This window comes from Thermobia domestica, chromosome 11 (genome assembly GCF_964235325.1).
Source record: "Thermobia domestica chromosome 11, izTheDome1.hap1.1, whole genome shotgun sequence".
Lineage (NCBI taxonomy): Eukaryota > Metazoa > Arthropoda > Insecta > Zygentoma > Lepismatidae > Thermobia > Thermobia domestica.
In genome coordinates, this window is record NC_137464.1 from 82480906 (window position 1) to 82503558 (window position 22653).

At 32.0% G+C, this 22653-nt stretch overlaps 1 protein-coding gene across 2 annotated transcripts in view; it reads right to left on the reverse strand.

Moving 5' to 3' along the window:
* Positions 1-10797: 10797 nt before the first annotated feature.
* The window catches only part of LOC145664233 (L-asparaginase-like), a 112467-nt gene continuing 100611 nt past the window's right edge, over positions 10798-22653 (reverse strand). For both annotated transcript variants that reach the window (XM_081730707.1, XM_081730706.1), the window contains 3 exons: positions 16615-16714; positions 15767-15940; positions 10798-11164 (listed from right to left, as the gene is read on the reverse strand). In XM_081730707.1, coding sequence (XP_081586833.1) covers positions 15794-15940; positions 16615-16714 — 247 coding nt within the window. In that variant the 3' untranslated portion in view covers positions 10798-11164; positions 15767-15793. The remainder of the gene's footprint in view (positions 11165-15766; positions 15941-16614; positions 16715-22653) is intronic.

Sequence of the window (22653 nt, forward strand, 5' to 3'; positions counted from 1 at the left end):
ATTTGAATCGAAGAAAAAAGGAAGTGAAGACATTTGTGAGTGATTATTAATTCGTGGTTTTGTTGTTGTTGTGCCAATTTTTAAGAATGATTTAATAAAGTTTTGTATATAAATTGTTCTACATATTTGTTTTAATATTTTTTTAGTCTATAATAGATTAAAAGAAAATAATCCCAAAATAAAACTAACACTTTTTAATATATATTCAATATATTGTATATTCAATAGATTGCTCATTCTTAAGTCACAGAAACAATGCCCTTTAATCATTTTTTTTATTTAGAAACTGAAAACAAGAAGAAAACATATTGTTAGAACAAAGGAGTCTAATATGTTTCAAACTATGCAATATAACTTTGATAATGCAAATGAACTAACTATAGTTTTACTTATTCATTTATTTTTAATCTGACAAGAAATTTAATTATATGGATTTGCTTTTTCAACGTGAAAATCGAACTGTATTGCTTGATTCTTATATTTCATATCTTATCTTCTACGATATAGTCTTCGTGTGCATATATATGTTTTAGTCTTATTGCTAACACTTTTTTCAACTTTTAATTGCAATTTTTATATTTCCTTTGATAATTTCTTTTCCAAAAACTTCATAAAAGGAGGAACAGACGCAAATGAAAAAAGTATGAGCTTAACGTTTTTAAAGGTATTTAAAGTTTTAAATTGAAATATCTTTAATAGCTGTTATTAAGAATTTTATATTGCATCCACCAATTTGATGGAGTGCATATATATATGTACATCAAACTGATGGATGCAATATATAAAAATTTAAAGGTGAATAACTACATTATTCAATATGCTCAGATTTTGATTAATTTACTTTGTAATCTTATCTGCTTACTATATTAGTATTCATTTCTTGTGTTTATGAGTCTTATCTTCCAAGCAAATTTACTTTTAAAATCTTACAGCAATTCAAGATATAAGAGAATACAGTCAATTTTGATTTATAGATCCATAATCAAACTATTTCATTTGGTCTTAACAAGTGGCATGTACTTTTAACCAATAGTGTCATTAAGTGGAATCTACCGTATAGAATATCAAAAGTTTCACTGGGGAAAGTACGATAGAGCCCTCTACATGAGGGAAGAAGTGATTTTTTTCAAGTCGCGCCCACCATTACCCATCTAAGAGTTCTATTGTATCTCCAAATATTTACACACTACTAGCTATATAGCATGTCCTCCTAAAGCCTGGCCTTTCTTTGATGGAAAAGTGAGTCCTTTAACACAAGAATGTAAAGATAATCTATTTCTTTGGAACACATTTTACAAGAAATCCACATCTTCATAGGAACCATATCTTCAACCAAAGAAGTTAACCAATATTTAAAATAATAAAAGAGGCTTATAGGTACAATCTGATGGCATTATATCAGCTGTTTACATACACACAAAGCACTTATGCCATCCATTCTATCGTCTGAACATAACATCCGGATTTCCAACCTTGATTGGAGCTCCTTCGTGGCTAAGTGGATAGCGTACGCGGCTTTGGAGTCCGGGTTCGATTCCTAGCTCATGTGGTTCGGATTCAACGTTAATCAGTAGATCCACGTCTCATTTAGTCTTGCTGCTGAACACAACGTTAAACTCACAATCAACTCAACTCAACTCCAATCTTGAATGTTATCAATTAGTAACTTGTCTTAAATGCCATGCCTTGCAAAAACCCTAACGTCTCGATCTACTTATCCTTGTATCCTATACATTCACGTGGCGTTTTCTCACATCCTATGCAGTCTGGAACAAATCTGGAAAAAATTCAATAACCCACGTCTCTTGGTTGAACATCTCAGATTACTTGATACAAACTTTGACAGTATAAACCATTAAAACACCTTTTGTCTGACAAGCTCGCCCCTCTAGGAATGAATTTTGAAATGATTCGATCGAAAACTAAAATATTTTGCTTCACTATTCCAAATTACAGTACAATATTTAAAATGAGACCTAACATTGCAAATATAGAGAATTTAGCTGTGTTAATATTAGTAAGGTTTCGACATAACCATTTGAGCATTGTTAAATTCCTCCTAGCTTTGGAGATTTATACCTGAAGATTCTTCTGAAAAAGCAATTTTTTATCTAATATTACTCCTAAATCTCTAACATGCTTAACGAATTGGATATTTTGATTTCCTATCCTGCATTTGTAGATTAAAGGGTTAACTTTCCTCGAAAATGTTATTCCTTGCGTTTTATTAAAGTTCAGGGGTAGGGAATTCTCTTCGGACCATTTCACTATGATATCTATATTTGTATGCACGGTATCGTGATTTTGTTTGGACTTAATTTGACTGAAAATTTTGATATCATCAGCATATAACAGATATTTACAAATTAAATCAACATAAATGTCATTAATATACAGCAAAAACAATAGAGGACCAAAATTAGAACCCTGAGGTACCCCGGAGGTATTACTATGAATAGCAGACAATTTCCCTTTATATTTTACCACAAATTTCCTATCATTTAAATATGAAGTCAACCAATCAATAATACAGTTAGGCAAGTTATATCTTTTCAACTTGTTTATCAATAAGTGATGATGTGGTTTTTCAAATGCCTTAGTAAAGTCCAAGTAAATAGCGTCAACTTGACCACCAGCCCAAATAACTGGAAGCATATAATGCATAAGACTTGCTAAATTAGTTATTACAGATTTACCAGACATAAATCCATGTTGGTTTATATTAATTTCATTCTTTACTTTATTATAAACATATTTATAGATTATTTTCTCAAAGATTTTCGGAATTACCTTCATTACAGAGGTTGGTCGAAAATCATTAATAGACTTTCCATTGGTTTTAGGTATGGGTGTTATAGAAGCTATTTTACACACATCAGGATAATTACAAGTGGATAAACTCCAATTAAACAAAGAAGACAATATTGGTGCAATTATTTCACCTATTCTCTTAATAATGAAAGCTGGTATACCTCTATCCCACTTGATAATTTAATCTTTAACGTTCTGATAGCTTCCAATACATGTTGAGTAGCAATTTCTGGGGGTTTAACTTGACCAAATTCTACAGATGAAAATTGATTTTTAGTAGCACTGACCGAGAAGGTCTGAAAGATTGATGAAAAATAGTTAGCAAACTTTCCAGCCAACATACTGTCATCAGTCAACAAAACATCATTGTCAATAATAACAGATATTACGTTATTTTTGAGCCATTTACATATTTCCAAAATTTTTCAGGGGCAGTTGTAATATCATTTTCTATTTTACTAAAATAAATTTGCCTGTCCACATTTAATTGAGTTTTGAAAGCTCTTCTACAATTGGGAAAGACTACATAATCATTTTCACATTGAGAAATTTTGTATTTTTTATGAGCCTGATTTTTTACTTTCCATAAAGAAATCAATTTTTTTGAAAACCATAAGTAAAATTTAGATTTTTTAGGTCTAGATTTAGGAATATTACACTCCATCGCAGATTTAATAACTTCCTCTAGTTTGCAAGCTACTAAATTGAGATCGTTACGTAACAACATATTACACCAATCAGCATTAACAATTTGAAAATACAGGGATAGTCACCTTTAGCATATAAAAATCTTTCAGTAGATTCATATACTTTACAAACACTGGACAAAAATACTTTAGTTACAATTGAATAATGGTGTACATCAGGAACCACCATATACTCATCATGTCTTTCCGACACTATAGATGCGTTGGTTAAAACTAAATCTAAATCCGATACTGCTGGTTCAACACTTAGATTCGTATTATCCAAAAAAGTTGACAATAACTGAAACCTATCTTTAGAGTAATAGGGTTCTTTATTTAACCAATCTATTTTAGATATATTAAAATCTCCGAAGATTAATACATCATTTTTTAACAGGTTAAGTTTGCTGGAGATACAATTTAGATAGTTCTCAAATACTTCAAGAGGAAATGCTGGATGAAAATAAACACAAGAAATTAGAAGATTTTTAGTTGGTTTGCACCTAAGTTCAATACAGACACATTCATTTACTCTTTCCAAATCATATCTTCGAAACACTTGAAAGTTATTTCTGACAGCAATTAAAGAGTCACCTCCTCTATTATCACTTTCTTCACTATAACACCTGTCCGCTCTGAAACAAGTATAAGTATCTGGGAAATAATCCCGATCATCATGAATTTCGAATAATCAAGTTTCGGTTGCAGCCACAATATCATAGTGACAACTAGAAATTGAGGAGAAGAACTCGTTACTTTTAGTACGCAATCCACGAACATTCTGGTACCAAATTTTAAGACTCTCCATGCTTAGCATGAGAATCAGTATTCCTAAGAAGTTCATCCTGATTCCGTAATTTTCCAAAGAAAGGACCAATTAAAAGACCTCTAGGCCACACCTCAGGATCACTTATAATAGAATAGTCTTGTTCGTTTACCTCAACATGGAAGGAAGAGTAAGAATCATACTTTGTTTTCAAATTGGTACAGGTCACTTCAGTTACATTAAGTTGTTTTACAATACTCTCAACTTCTTCTACCTCAACTGAGGGATTGAACCTAGTTGCAAATAATGCTTTTTTTAAAAAAATAAATTAGGAACCAAATTGGAATTATTTGGTCCACTACCTATTTTTAGCTTTCCCTGTTCCTTTCTTAAATTAGATTTATATTGTACAGTTTTAGTTGATTCACTTTGTATACGTTTTTTTTTATTTCTTACAATTACCTGAGTCCAAGTTTGAGAGGATTGAGGGAGACCTTTATCCTTGTTACCTTCATTACTTATTGTTAATGCAGGGAATTGATTTTTATCATTTACATCTAATACAGATTCATAATTTGTTTTAGATGAAATTGTTTCACTTCCAACTTGTTTCTTTACTAGTAACATTTTCAATTTAAAGTTCTTTTTTTCCAAAAGATCAAGCTCCTCCCTTATTATGCCAAATTCATGTTATAATTCTAGTCTTATTATGTTTATACCCTGTTCAAACAACTTAGATATTGATTCAAGATCAGTAAATGATCCTTTACATCTAGAACACAAATAATTTTCTTTCGTTTGCACATTTGCTAAACCATCAGTTGATTTACCCAGAGTTGAACCTCCGGCCACCCCAGGAGAACGATCTTGGCCAGTTTTCAATTTCAGAACACAAATATTACACTTGTAATCATTTATATGAACATTGCTTCCATCATTATATTGTTCAAAACAAGATAAATGACTTTTGCTCGAGCATAAAATACATCTTACTGTCTTCTGCCTACCATACACTGCTAAATCACATAATGGACAATTATCCGAAGAAGGTGCCATCAAACCAAAACATAAACACGAAAAAAAGAATAACAAAAGCAAAGAAAAAATTCACACTCCCTGGTCAAAGTGGAGACAAATTAATGAATTCAAGAAACGCTTCACAACCTGCCAGAGGATCTAAAAGAAATGAAGACCTCACGACCCTTCAATTGTTAGCTGGAGTTGAAAAAGAAAGGAAAGAGGTAAAGTTTCCTTTTTAGCCACCAAGAGTCCTACTGCAGCACACAAACACTGTAGCACGACCGAACGACGTAACCACTGTGAATGGCTGACTAACTGCTCACGGTGTTACCAGCCCCAACCGGCCAAAGTTAAGAGAAACAAAATCTCTTCGGCTTTCTAGGAGGAAGGGACAGTCGCTCAAGATGGTAATTGCCAGAAACGGAGGAAATCCTATGATAATAGAGCGACCATGGGGCCAAAAGCCGAGAAGCGATAATAATAATAATAATAATAATAATAATAATAATAATAATAATAATAATAATAATAATAATATAATTTTTATATAATATGAGCAAGCAGTGGCTGACTAGATAGAACATCCAAAGTAAAAAAAAATATAGTGTATAAAGTTTAAGTAGCTTCATGATCATGGAAAGAGCGGGTTCCTTTCGACATTTCCACTGTCATTACTTCCTGATCAGAAAACTTTTCACATGAGTGAGCTGAACCGTAACTTAAGTCCAGAGACACTTTTCCACTTTAGTATTTTCATGTTCTCAGTTCATTGGGTTTTAATTATATTAAAGATGAGGCAAAATGTTGTACGTAGTATAAGCATTCACAGTGAGGAAAAGACATACAGCAATCTGCTAGTTAACAGTGTATTTTGCTATATATACAGTATGTACTGTCATTTTGATAGCCTCATAATGATGAGCTTAATGAAGATATATTTCAGTATCGGTTTCAACTCAATAAGTAATATGATTATCGTACACTATTAATTTTGTATTTATAAACTATTATTTTTTCATTTTCTCGAAAATTACTCATGAGCTGTTAAACTCACAAATATCAGTTTGTTCAGCCCAATAAGATCTATCGATTGGTATATGTCTCATCTTTGAGCATTTTTTTTTAATTTTTAGATAAGCCTTTAAAATATTGTACAATTTCAATGAACTGAAATATTACAGTTATAAAACAAAACACAAAAGTTTAAAATGTATTACAATTGAACTGTTTAATTACCGAGTGCACATCCAGAATTGGGACACCACGTATCTACGCCTATGACTCTTGTGAAGGCGACAGAAGATCGAATAAGAAATTAAATAGCCAGAAATGCACTAAATCAAGGGAATGTTGTAAAAAGAGTATAAAACAAGAAATTAAATCGCCATGAATGTACTTAATCAAGGGAACGTCTTATAAAGAGTAGAAAATAAGAAATTACATCGCCAGGAATGTACTTAATCAAGGGAATCTCTTAAAAAGAGTATATAAAATAAGAAATTAAATCGCCAGGAATGCACTTAATCAAGGAAATGTCTTTAAAAGAGTAGAAAATAAGAAATTAAATCGCCAGGAATGCATTTAATCAAGGTAGTCTTAAAAAGAGTAGAAAAATCTAAATTATGCTAGTATGACCATGTAGAAAGAAAGAAGGAAAAAAAGAGAAAAATACAACGCTTACCTAGGAAGTTCATTCATATGAAAATGGCGGGAAAACGGTATTACGAAGACTAAAGACAAATGAAAAGATAAATTATATAAGGATGTAGATAGAAGAAAAATAAGATGGGAAGAAGTTCAATATGAAGAATAGTGGAGTGAAGAAACTCTAGAGATGCCTTGTACAGTCAGCGACAAAAGTTCATTCCATTTCATGAAATTAGTTTTGTAAATAACTTTAGAATGGAAGGATAATTTGAGTACAGGTTCCAGTAAACTAAAGAGAATGTAATTTTCTGTACATTCCAGCCTTGAAACTCCTGAAACTGTGTATGTTCCACAGTTCTTCCGAAAATAAATTTTACCAATTGGAAAGAATTTTAGTCGCTGACTGTACACACTCAGCCTAGAAGGAAGTGGTATCGAAAATTAATAATGATGAATTAGAATAAAATTGTTTAAGTTGTTATAAATTTCGAACAGGCTACAAAATAAACGCTTTTTTAACTCCTTCGTAAGAAATCATATGCGACAAAAGAGTTCACAGAGACCATAGAAATCTGTAAACCAAAAAAGCATCAAGATGGCTACCATAAAGAGAAGCTTACACATCGAATACCAATAGATTCCAAAGTCAAACCAATTTCATTTTCTGAAGAATTATGGACAAAACCAAATATCACTATCAGTGTCAAATATTTAAGTTCAGGCGTGTGAAAGGTAAGAGCTCTGGCTTTGGGTAATATTTCAAAATTTACGTTTCACATATTTTAAAATCTAGCTAGAGAAATGTGTATTTTAAAATATAGTTTCATAGCTGGACGGTAAGGTATAAATGAAAGCTGGATCATTTGTTTTGGTTTCAAACTCACTTCGAGCAAACATCGTTGTCACTGCTCTTCGATATGCAACGTCTTCAGCAAAACTTCACCGATCATCACTGAATATAAATATACGTAGTAAATAAAAATCAAAGAAATCTAACTTTTTCTCGTGGTTTCCTTAATATTAATCACACTAAATTGAATCTAAATTACCAAAAGTCCTTTAAAGTAGTACTACACAATGTTCTGGTCAAGCATGGCTTTTCCCTCGTCCAAAGATATATGTCATCACGCTTTGTCGACGAAACGCGAGGAATATTAGAGATTTTATCATTTTCAGAAATACTGATATGCAAACAAATAAACGTTTTGTTTTTTTCTCATCTCCATAAAATGGTTTTTAATTATGTTAATAATAAATAAAGCTTCTATGTCTCTTTTCTTCCTTGTTGCTATGTTCAAGTTCTGGCAAAAGCAATTATATATGTAGTGTATTGAGCAGAAATAAAACAGACATTCACGAACTCACGAATATACGCAGAAATTCCACTCACAATTGTCAGTCATAAATTTTAAACAGACAAATACAGTTAATTTGTTTGTTCAGAACTCAACTTCTTTTTATGATGCTATATGAAATGTAAATTTATAATTAAACTTAGGGTGTCAACCACATGTGTTTCCACCAGAATTGAACCTAACGAGAATTGGTGACTAAACAAAATGTCATTAGGTAAAGAAAATGCCAGACAATATTTAAATAGTGAAGGTAGAATCATAAAGTAAATCATGATCTACGAGACTAAAATGAATAAGTAATCATTAGTTTGCTTTTATTTATAAGGCAGGATGGTGATTTTACAATAGAAACATGAACAGTGCCAATAGGAAAAGATGGTTTCTGGAAGGAATTAGGTCAAATCTAAACATTTAAGTTACCATTGAGGAAGTCACGTGGTAAGGTTAAAGAAAACCATTGAAAAATCTTATTCAAAATGACCGACTATGGAATTCGAACCTGAGAGTTCCCAGTTGCTAGACGAGAATACCAACCATTATACTAAACCATTTCATATATATGAAATATCTAATAGATGTACACATGAATATGAATTGATATATGAGAATAAAAATAGCTACCAGCTTAAAAAAAATCCACCAAATAAAATTTGATTGGTGTCATATGATGATCTTTTTTCTTTTGGTACCACATGAGAAGATAGTTGGAAAACAAATGCTAGATATAAGTTACACTCAGAGCTTTAAACACTAATATTAACAAAAAAAGAACTTCAAACTATGATACATTAACAATAAAAATATGTTTACCTGTTTAACACAATTCATATTGATATGTTATATTTCATTTCGGCATATTTTACCGTATATTCTTCAAGTTCTCCAAATTAACTTTTTTTCTGCTGTGGCAATATATTTAAAACAATTTAAGATCATAAATTTAATATTCCGTCTAACTGATAGATGTATAAAGGTCATTAGAGTTTGAAATAAATTAAAGTTCTGAAAGAGAGTGCCTGAAACCAGTATCCTTTAACGTCACAAAAATAATTCCGTGATTCACTGTGATTGCACTATAGAGGAAACAATTGATTAAGCGAACTGTGAACTTCATAGCATATTTTGTTCCATTATTTGAGGTTTAACTATTAAATATGTATTTTACACTAAAGTCTACAACTTCTTAGCTAAAATATATACTAGCATAAATTTTATCTGAAATCAAATATTTATAGAAAAACGGCATATAGTGGTTCAATATTTATTTTATAAAAATAACTCTTTACGAATAAAAGATAATCCTTCCGTATAAATCCATTCTATGAATTCTTCCACCTTTAGAGTTTATAATGGTATGCTTAGCGGAACGATGAATTTGGACGGTGCATATTATAGATGCTGCTTAATATTTAATATTCTACATTAAACGATAACTACACGAATGCTCTCTACTTTACACAAACGAAATATTATCTGAAAAGCGGCGCATAAGGATTCAAAATGGATTATCAAAAATAAGTCTTCATGAATAAAAATAACATGCCTTGTACATAACCTGTTTGGCGAGTTTTCTGCTTTTTGAGCTTTTGACGGTATATTCAAAGCAATTAGGACATCCACTCTGTTAAATATACAGTTTCTAATATTTCCAAGTCATAGATTAAAAATTGATTATGGGAAAATTATTTGCCTTATCAAAAAGAAATAATTGCGAAAACGGTACATGACGGTTTGAAATTTGTTTTTGACTTCATCAAATGTGCCATAGTTAATAAAGCTCTAAGTTTTAAATTTAGTTATTAGGAGAATGAAATAGATTTCTATTATCTGGTGGAGAAATGTTAAACTAACAATACGTGTATTCCAATGTTGAGTCAATCTTCTGGACAGTATTTCTCAACAACGCGATAGATTGAAAGGAAGAGGAAAGGGAACTCTTGTAAAGTTTACCTTTTTGTGACCACTAATACCATACAAAATCCTGCGAAACACATGAGATATTTCGAAGAAAAAATGAGGAAAAGTGGGCCATAAGGAGCTAAGCAAACTTACTGAGCTAAATCATTGACTCAAAGCTTCCAACAGTGTGAAATGAATATTGTGAATGCTGAAATATTCAGTTTTACTTAATCTTCACACTCTTCAGAGGAGAGGATTTAACGGCCCTTTCAGCAGCGAGGCTATATAAGACGGGACCTACTGATTAACGTGGAATCCGAATCACATGAGCTCCCGCTGGGAATCGAACCCGGGTCTCTTACGCCAAAGGCTCGTATGCTAACCGCTTAGCCATGAAAGAGTTCAGCGATAATATAGAATTCTTATGACAATTGTTACAATCAAGTTGCTACTTCTTGTGACTGCATGTCATGATTACGTCACAATCACACTACACTGTACGAATTTAATTTTCTATAATAATCTTACTTGGAACAGACAACCAGCTTTTAGATAAGATCAGAAATATTTATTTTAGAATTTAGCCAAATGATCTGAAATAAAATACAACTAATAAAATAGCATACTTTATTGAAGAATAAAGTGATACGAAATTTCTCCTGTACATTGCATAAAGACTTATAAACTTCATGAAAAGTACTTTATCAATTTCAGTAAAATCTTATTTCATATTATTGAATACACTCTGTTTATCAATCGCAAGACATATGGGTAATTTAACATGTATCTTTACAATCATAAACAATGCTATCTAAAGATATTATTAAACAATCATTGTGAGCCTATATATGAATTTCAAGTCCTTGCGTGTGACCATGTAAAACAACGTTTTTATAAATCCAAACTAATAACTTTTTTAAAAAAGAAATTGAACAAGTTATCCAAATTTGTATTAGCAACAATCATCCAAATATATTACTCTGCAAATAAAGAAAATAATTACATACAATAAAAACACCATATACAATATTAAAATACCATGTACAATAATAATAATAATAATAATAATAATAATAATAATAATAATAATAATAATAATATTTATAATATATGGAATGTATTCTAATTTTAAGTTGATAATAACGTCGGAGGTTGTGTTTAATATATTCAAGATATACAATTTTAAAGAAAATTTATTATTCATTTAGAGCTAGAATATTATTTTTACAAATATTCTCCTTTTACGTCACACCGTGGTCTCTTTTTGCTTTTATCTTTTTATTTAAGTACTTACTTAGTCTTTGGCAAAACCAATTAAACATTGTTCATATTAAAAATCAAACTTAATTACCTAGATTCATTGATTTGTTGCTTTTGGAACGTTTCTGTATACTGCACACTCCACATAACTTATGAAATTTGGAAGGTAAAAAATAATTTTAAAAATATATTCTTTTTATAAACTGGGTTCTGTTATATACTCGGCGTAGCAATATTAAGGTGTAAGTAGCATAAGCAATATTGAGTGGTTTGTTGCTACATAACTGCAGCGTTCCAAAATTAATTATCAGCAAGCTTAGCAGAAGTAATTTTTAAAAGCATGTCGTCCTTATAAACTGACAGTTGTTGAACACTCAATTTATAAGGAAGATATTCTTTTAAAACTACTTCGTTAAGGCTAGCTTATAATTCATTTGAAAAGCTGCTGTTATACACTGATTGTTATTGAACAAAAGTTTCCGAAAGGAAAATAAGATGTATAAATTGAAATAATTAAAATATAAGTTTACTAAACGGTTATCTTGAATAACACACAAAACACAAATAAAGAATATAAAAACTTTCGATAATTTTTATTTTAAAAGCCCAGAATGGCAGAGAAACTGGAAAACTTGCAAACAGCTAAAGAGTGCATTTCTCAAAGATGAGATTAATTTAAAAGAGAAAAAAAAATAATGTAAAACTTCCTACCCTATGATGATTTTGGTATTGATTCAATATACAAATTTTTGGGCGCCAGATCTTTCCCATTTCGTCTAGCAATTCCATTTTAAATTAGACGATGAACCAATAACGACCCAAAGTCTGAGTACATTTTATTGGTCTATTATACAGGTTGCTACTTAATTTAGTCATGTAGTAAATTCGTTTAAAAGTAAGTGAAATACGATGCTTTGATTCTTAATTTTATTATGAACACATTAGAGTGGATATAAATTAAATCTGTAACCGCAGTCATATACAGGAGGCATGGCGATTTCTTCATTGCACTTTTTTATTTATTTACATTACACAATTCTAGTTCTTAGGTAATAATAATAATAATAATAATAATAATAATAATAATAATAATAATAATAATAATAATAATAATAATAATAATAATACATTATTTCTTTGTAACAGTGAAATAAATTACAGTTTTATTATTAGAAACTCTGATTCATGATAGAAAAAGAAGATGGGAAAATAAGCTATTTCGGCGTTAATTTAATCATGAAAATAAATTAAGTCGCCAAAATATACAGTAAACCTATGACAGGAACTCAATATATTCACAAAAAATATAAGGTTTGTAAAAAAGTAATGGGACGAGTCTGAACTCATAAATTGATAGCAATGCGCGTTTACCTCCAGAGTGCACGTATCAATATCTTATACAGTCTCTGTAAGTGATTCCTTCTTAACAGATGAAATGAAAGAGTTTGTGTTATGAAGTGAGTTGTGCCGTGTTACGAAAATAAGCGAACAAAGGTACAAGCAATGGTGTGCCATCAAGTTCTGTTTCAAACTTGGGTACATGCGATTATAGAGCTTGTGCAAAAAATTAAACAAGCCTACAGCAATGCTGTTTATTTTGATCCCAGGTGCTTAAATGATTCAAGACATTTTCCGAATGCCGATAATCGGTAATGATGAGTCCTGGTCTGGAAGGCCAGCGACATCCAAAAATAATGCAAGTGAGGAACGAATTCGAGATCCTGTATGGACTGACCGTCGGTTAACTGTCAGAGTCAGAGCAGGCGAACCAAATTTAGACCATATGACTGTTCATCAGATTTTGACCAAGTTGGGGATGAGAAAATTCTATGCGCAATTGGTACCAAAAAATTTCACTGATGAACAAAAGCACAACAAGGATTTGGAGCGGATTGGAAATTTCCGGATTTCTTTAAGAAGGTCATTATAGATGATAAAATTTCGACCTTTGAACATACTCTTGCCTAAACCGAACAACAGAGTGCAGAGTAGCACACTCCCAGCTCATTACGATGAAAAAAAAAGCGCAAACAAAAAGTAAAGAATTAATACCATGTTTATTTGCTTTTGTTTTGACAGTAGAGCCATTGTTCACAAAGAATTCGTGCTTCATAGGCACGCGGTCAACATGCATTTTTACAGTGATTTTCTTGAGTGGCTTCGAAAATGGGTCGCTCGTGTGTGGCAAGAATCTGAAACGCCTGGATGCTACATCACGACAATGCAACTTGTCTCACGGAGCTTTTGATTGTGAAATTACTGGAAATGGAAAACTATACCTACTCTTCACAACTTTGCTTTTCTTTATCTTTCTCTGGAAGAAGATTCAAGATTGGTGAACAACAAAAACATTTGTTCTGAAAGAAAGACACAGGTGTCTTACTGAAAGAACACAATAATATTCTCAACTTCCAAAGTACTGGTAGAAAACGGTGGAAGAGATCAACAAATGTAGTGAAATCAGGCACGTAGCCAGGATTTCGTAATAGGGGGGTCCGAGACATGAAATACTGTGGTTATCACACCAGAGTTCGATTATTCTAAACGAATTTACTAGTAACATATATTGGTTCGTTTAGTCAGGATTTCGTGATGGGGGGGGGGGGGAGTATGATATGAAATATTGTGGTTATCACACCAGGGGCCTGATCAATTTAAATATTTTACTAGCAACATATATTGGTATGTTAAGACTTTAAAATTGTGACATGTTAGTAAGGGCGCCGATTTCTCCGTAAATTTGGGGGGGTCCATTCAGATGCAGAAGACATATATGAGGATTTTAAGACAATTTGCATTCAAATTATGTCAATATATTATATATTCATAGATACAACAAGGGGGCCCACATGACGTTTGGGAGAACGGTCCGTCTCGGCTCCCCAGGATCGGCGGCCATGCATGTTAGTAAGTATTTTACTAACAAACTATGAAGAAATCTCGAATAAAAGAATATTTTAAAAAATATTTTTTTAAAAATTACAATATCTACGTTCCTTCTTTTGTTCATCCAAATAAAACAATTTTCCTTTCATTATGATCTCAACTATTAAAAAAAGTACGTATCCAATATGTCTTGTAAAATATTTTATAATATCTGCGTTCTTCTCTGTTGAATCAAATATTAACAGGACTTGCTTTCCACATAACTTTTTTGTTTTATTATTCCGTCAATTACTATCTGTTCCAAATGACAACTTAAAGGAGCAGTAGAAAACCTTTTCTGAAATAACATGTTTGATACTGCAATGATGCGATGACGAAAACTTATTTTTAGTTTTAGTTTTTTTATCTTTATATTTTCTCTTTATATTTTTATCTTTATATTTTATATTTATTTTTAACGCCGATTCTTCCTATTTCTTGTTTCTTTTTGTTTCGTTCTTCCTCAATTTTTTATTTCTGGTCTCAAAGGGAGGGGGGGTCCGGACCCCCCGGACCCACCCCTTGGCTACGTGCCTGAGTGAAATGCTCTTTTTCTTTACAACAAAGAGATGAATGATGATTTTCTCTTAAAATTTACTCTGTACACGCGTGATATTTGTGATATTTGAAACTCCGTTGACTGTACAGCTTTGCATAATTTTTATTCTAATTTATGCATTCTTTGTAAGTTTGTAATTAATAATAATGTCACCAGAGTCAGTGTTAAGTATTACATATTATAATTCTTTTTTTTAACTTTCGTGAATATTAGGCTCATTGAATTTCTTCTCTTTTCAACTCAGCAAGTCCTATAATCATACAGCAAAATTACGTAAATCATTTACAAGACAGACGAAACTTTACAACTATTTTAAAATGATAAAAATACAATATAAATCATTTTACAACATAAAAGTGAATGCTGTACTGATTTAGGTATGTTACTACTTAACATCTGGTGTTCTAAAGTTAAAAGTTATTGTGAAATACCGCAGTTCCACTTTTAAAGAATCTCTCCTGTAAATTTTAAAATTGACTCAACGGATCCCAAAGTTTGGTTTTCAGGTGTGACAATACTTTCATTCGGTTTTTTTTTTTTTTTTTTTTTTTATGTTTATGTTCTACCGTAAAAGCAATTGTTATTTACTATGTTGTTTAATTTGGATATTTTAATGATGGTAAATTTCCTGTATAATTAGTGTGCTTGACACAAAGAAGTGCTACTTTTCCAATTTTGTGTATGTCTATACAAAGGAACGAAAATACAGTTTATTAATTTTTATTTAGCAATATTTATATCTATCTATCTATCTATGTACAATATATATCAAAATCACTGTCTTTTTAAAATAGAAAGACAGTGAAAAGTTTTTAAAATTGCTTAAAATAATACTTACCTTGGTCACTCCGTTATAATATGATCACTATTTTGATAGCAATTGCAACATATTAGATAAATTTAACTGCTTCGCAAAATCGGCAGGTGTTCTACCCAATATATCCTTAATGTCACGCTTGGCGCCAGCTTTCAACAAGAAATCAACAGATTCTACATGATTATGAAGTACAGCCTAATGAATGGAAAGAAACGTGAAAGATGGACTTATACATAGATATGTATATATACATTTATATTAATAAATTTTTGTACACATATATATGACTATCACGAACGGAAACAGCTAGCACTCGAAAAAGAGCAATTAGCATAAGATTCTATGTCATGTAAATAGTAAAATAGAAAAAGAGAATAATATAAACTGTTGAAATAAATTATCTGTTTAGAATAATAGCATAAAAGCTAACCAAACCAACAAACAGAGGAAATAACTTATTCTTCCATTTGATCATCATGTTTACATATTCCTCAATTTCCATTAGTAGTTTCTGTTTTGTCATCATTCTCTTATTTTAACGTTCTTTGATTTTACCAATCATGCAAGATACAAAGTTGGATAACTTGGAAAATTAATTCGCAATTTAGAATAAAATTTTTGCGTGAAAAAGTAAAGTTACACCTAGATTCACAACACACACATCTGAAAATTGATTGCCCTTTAAAGATGTGTTTGTGAATTGCTCAGGAACTTGGTACGAAGAATATCGTTGTTGTTTAAAGGTCAATTAATGTATTCATGATGTAGTTTGAGTAACAGAGATTGGCGAAATCTTTGATAACATGTTTTCTTAGAATCTTCAGTTACCAAATATAGAATATTTGAAATCCTATTTTCACATTACTAACCGTATGAAGAGCTGTTATTCCACTAACATCACATTGGTCCAAATTTGCACCTGCCAACTGAAATGCACGAAGCCTTTTAGTATTATTCTGGCTAGCTGCTCTGAAATAAATAAGTATATTTTGGTTATAAATAATAATAATAATAATAATAATAATAATAATAATAATAATAATAATAATAATAATAATAATAATAATAATAATAATAATAATAATAATAATAATAATAATAAGAAGAAGAAGAAGAAGAAGAAGAAGAAGAAGAAAGAGACTTATACCGTTTCTGTTCTATATTTTTCAGTTCAGTTGAATGTAACTTTAACTCATCAGGCACTCCAAGTACTGATTGAGTCTATATGCGTTTCTTATGAATGAATAACAAGCAGCTAATGTAAGTATCTCCCGAAACATTTCTCTGTAAAACTAAGATATGAGTTCATGCATTTATACTAAAGCCATCTTAAGTCGAGAGAAGTTTGGAGGTATTCTTCGACTTATTGAGATATTTTGAATTTCAGTAAAAGAATCAAAATTAAGCTTCTTAGATCATTTAAAAACGTAATACCATTAGAATCAGTAATACTGAATCGCGTCGTTTGATCTTCTGCAAAAGCTGGACCTCTTCAAATATTGTTTTGCCAGTAACTTCTGTATCTGTTGATTTTTTTGTAATATTTTTTTACTATTATTTCGTAATAATATGCAGGGTGCATCAAAAGTCCGAACCAATAGGCCAACTCTATTATTAGTCAAGATTAAAAAAAAAAAAATAGCGGGAAAGTTGTAAGACAGGTATTTTTCAATCTAAAAAAAGATCGAGTGTTTCTAATCGCACCACCTGTTTGGACTACACACTGGTAAGGTGCCCTGTGTTAAATGAAAAAAAAGCAACATTTCCAGTTCAGCAGACTGTTCGAACGACAACTAAGGGCACGCAAAAATGACACAGGGAAAGTGCACATTATTATGTGAAAGAACGTAGAGCATTTCAAACAATCTTCCCAACAATACTGTATTGTTGGTATGGTGAGGGTCTAAGGAAAACAGTCTGCTGAATTGGCGACGTGACTTTTTAATTTGACATGGGGCGCCTTGCTGTGGAGCCCAAATGGCTTATGCAATTTGGAAAAATTCTACCATTTGAAATTGGAAACTACCTATTTTCAACAACTCCCCTGTGACTTTTTTTTAAAGTATATTTACACATAACAGATTTGACCTATGCCTCTGGACTTTCGACACACCCTTTTGTACAATTTTCTGTGTGATTCCGTTGAGTGAAATGCTTTATTACCTGTACTATTAAATTATCTATAGATACACATGAATTTTCAATGTTTATCCAGCATCATGAGGTAATTGGGAAGCAAGTTGAATTAAGAAACAATGGACTTGAAAGCCAAAAATTATGCCGGTGAGAGACAATGCCCTCAGCACACGTCATCCAGAACAGCGTGAGCCATCTGGTCGATGAGACCATCATTAGTTTGTCATTACGAGAAGCATACTATACGATTTAAAGTTGATCATTATCAGGCTTTGTCAAATACACAATATCTTTAATAATGTGTATTATTATTTAGGTAATTGTGCCCATCGCATCATTAGTAATATTCAAGCATTAGTATTTGAAAGTATTTAAATTCATGTAGAAACTACTGTAATTCCTTCCTATTAAAACCCTACTAAACAATTAGCATGATTTACTTAAAATAAAGAGCAAAAATAAGAGCAATACTTGATTTGAAACGCCACGAAATTTCAACCTGAACTGTTTCATTACCCTAATTTTAATGACTTCACACTATGAAACCACACAGCCAGTAACAGTTTTTTCATATAGTGAGTTAAATTGATTTGTAGTTTAACGTCCCGTTCAGCAACGAGACTATATGAGACGTGGACCTACTGATTAACGTGGAATCCGAACCACATGAGCTCTCGCCGGGAATCGAATTTTTTATATAATGATTGTTCTATCTCTTATAACTTTTAGATTTATGAAAACTAATTGAAAAATTAACAGCAAATAAAAATTCTGACACATTGAAAAGGTCCAAAAGACACACTATTACCCATAAACTAGGAAGAGAAGAAAATCGTACTATAGAATTATAAATTTATCCCATAACTTTTATTCTATTGTATATAGCAACAAGTTTTCTTCATATGCACTGAGAAAGATGTGAGGAATGCCTCGAAACCATTCGCAGATTTTCTCTCTTTTGGATGTTTTAACGTATAAGAATTTTTATTTACTGTTAATAGACATGTATCATATTGCGTCAATTATTAACCCGCGCACTACCAACGGGGAGGGAGGTACTTTGTGCACACCACAGCATGTGTTTTGTAATTACTCTTCTAATCGTTTCTTTAAAACTGAAAAAAAAAAAAAGCTCAACATGTTTTCCTAAAGCATAAACCTTGCGGTGGTGCAAATTGAATGTTATTGTGTCTCATAAATTTGCTATTTTAAGTTGATGGGCACAAAGTACCTCCTCCCCCCTCCCGTTGGTAGGAGATGTGACTGACACTTAGAAATGTCACTTCTAGATGGCAGTACAATAATTTTATTTATTTATTTATTTACAAATATTTCAGATACAGATCGATGTCCATTTTACACTAAAACAAAGTAACAACGTATATAAGAAATAACAAAAGAGAAAGAAAAAATTTTAAAAAAATACAAAACATATTTATTTATACATAGAATATTACCATATTTACAAAGACTTTAACTTGTTTTTAAAATGATTTTCAGAGTAAAAATATCAACTTCTGATAATAACTTATTATACAATGATGCCAACCTGAAGTATAAGGAATGTTGTATCTGGGCGTTACATATGTAAGTAATGTATAAGTACGAGCAGTGGCGCAAATCTGTCTTCAACATGGGAAGGGGAGGGACGGGTAAGATCGTTCCCATAATCTTTTTTTTTAAGCGATGTTCAAAACAATTATGAAATTGAAAAACAGTGTTGTGGAAGAACAAGAGAGCAGAGTTGTCTTCAGCATTGAGAGGCTGGTAGATTTGAGGCTTATTCTGGGGAGACATGAATTTCATCTCACTTTCCTTTGTGGCAATCGGAGATAAATCATCACATTCCCTCCCCCCCCCAAAAAAAACACATTTCAAATCGGATTATTGAGGGGGACAGTCCCTCCAGTTCCAAGATTGGAGGGGACATGTCCCCTTTAGCTCCCCGAGAGCTCCTCGAGTGTTGCTAAGATGGAAGTATTTGTGGATGTACACGAATTAAGTGCATGTAAGAGTGAGATAAATACATGCTACAGCTAAACCTCCAAATTATGGGTTTACACCACTATCCCATTTAGGAAATTCGTCTACTAAAACATGTCGAGGCGATGACCACATGCCGATACACTTTCGCACAATTATTCTTATAAAGCCACCACGTCGCCGGGAAGAAGGACCGCCATCCAGATGGTAGCACGCCTTTCTAGAACCGCCATTGCGACTGAAAAGTGGTTTTATTACGGCAACATGTCGGCAGGAAGGTGGGCAGTCAAGTACACGGTGGCATGTAGTAATGTGGCCCCGACATGGTGGTTCAGACGGTGGTATCATTATAACTTTGACCAGCATCCCGACGGCGGGCGTTGCTGCTGGGTCCATTATAACAGCTAGGAGTCGGATGCTGAGGCGACAACGAATTCCTTAAGGGGACAGCTCCCAACTTCAATATTGGTTCCTAGATAATAATAATTGTAAGAGATAGCGGAAAACTTTCTCATATGCATTAAGCTTTCATTTCTGATGCAACCATAACTTCTAGATCTACTTCTTAAGGTTTCAGTATTGAATTCAAATAGTTTAGATATCTACCGTAGGTACACAACGTGAAACGAAAATCATTTGAGTACCACTGAAAATCATTTATATTATTTAAAAATGTTATACAACAATAACCTTTATTTAAATTAAAAATTTGTGTTAAATTAGAAAATTTTCATACCTCGAAATTTTTAAGTTTATTTTAATTTTTTTTTTAGGAAAGGAGTTTATAAATTAACAATGGCAAATCCTTTTTTTTAAAAAAAAAACATCAACAATTAAATTGTTGCTAAGAGTTAAGTTTTTCTTATTTGTGTGGCAAAATTTAGTGAGTGTGTTCAGGTAAGTACTTTATTTCCCTATTTCCCCATTTTTTCTAGTGGTGTTGAGGTTAAAAACGTTACTAGGAATGAAGGAACAGCATATGCACAAGAACTAGCATGAATGTAAAAATCAATATGCTAGTTTGTAACTTGGCTGTTAAGATTACTTACGGGCAACGGAGGGAAGGGGAACAGCGCCCTGGAATAAATCCCTCTATGAAAAGGAAGCTTCGACGGTTGTTTACCTTCATAGTATCTTCCTCAGGTTCCTTTCCCCTTTGTAATTTGCAGGCCATGGGCGCTGAGGGCCTATATACACAATCAATTGGCATCTTCTCAGGCCCGACAAATTCCCGAAAGATACCTGGATGTTTATGTAAATGTAATAGTTATCTTCATATTTATCAAACATTAGTATTTTAAAACATGTAGATACTACTTAAGAGCACTGAATGATTTATTATTAGCTCTATTATTATTATTATTATTATTATTATTATTATTATTATTATTATTATTATTATTATTATTATTATTATTATTATTATTATTATTATTATTATTATTCAAGGATTCTGACCAGTAACAAGGATTTAGACCAGTGGATAAATCTTTTGCCAGCAATAACATTTTCAGATAATGTAACGAAAAATTTGTCCTTACAAATTTTCCCATTTAAGGCTTCTTCTGGAAACATACTAAGGTTATTGCATCAAACAGTTTTGAATATTCCTTGTCAGTATGAAGAATATGCTATTCATTTACGTCAGTTACAGGAATTCGAGACAAAGCACAAGAACAGTAATATTCAAGACATAAAATGGTGACGAAAGTTTTTACGAAACGGTACACAAAACCCATTTTTGAGGAAGATAAAAAAGTATTGATTTTTGAAGGGACAAAACAAAGAGGCAGGAAGTTTAATAGAGACATTGGTTATATGAGAATTCAAGGTATCAAACTAGTAGTTGTTTTTCCTTTTACATTTCTGTGGAAAGTATTTATATAGGGTGGCCAGAAAGTCCCTTTACACTTGAACTAAATGATGTAACAATGTAAGATGTTAAGATATTTAAGATTTGAACTTCTCATCGTGATTATTGATATGGTAACAGTGCTCCTCATGTGAATTGCCACGTGATTGCCGTATAGCTGCCACGTGACTGCCCACTAAGGAAGGAGAATAAAGTCTATGCGTTGACTAGTTCATCGTATCGGCTTCTCATGGGTTGAACAACAATGGCAGATGCCAGTGACTTCACTTTGAAGGAGCACTTAGTGGCAAGTATGTGGGTTCATGAACAGAAGCACAACAACGAAAATATGCCGCAGATGATTAATAGATTAATAGACGATTCATGGACGGTTCAGTAAGGAGCTAGCAAGTCGTCTGACTTTGATCACATGGGAAAAGAAGCTATTCGCCTGGGAAGTATTTTGGATGCCCCTCGTTCCGGTGGTCCATGAATCCGAAAGGAAACGTGTGTAGAAGTTAGTGCACTAGTGATGCCTTCACCTTGCAGTTATGTGTCGACGTTTCTGACACAGGGATGAAATCAGTGCAAGTGTAAAGAGACTTTCTCTTCACCCTGTATACTATTCATGTCTAGAAACTTCTTTTTTGTTTGAAGAGCAAACTTACACATAGAGTAGGCGAGCGAATACCAATAGTAACGATTTATCAGAAGCAATACATTTAAAATACCCAGGTAATATGCTTATCTTCCTGATGAAAGATAATTCATTGTTCTTAATATGTTGAAATAACGCAAAACAAAACATAAAACGTTTTCTGAATATACGTAGAAAATAACAATGACTTACTCTTTAAACTAAAGTAATATAATAAGACATGATTAATACATACATTACTGAATCAAGTATTGACAAAGCTTTGTGAACATACTATAT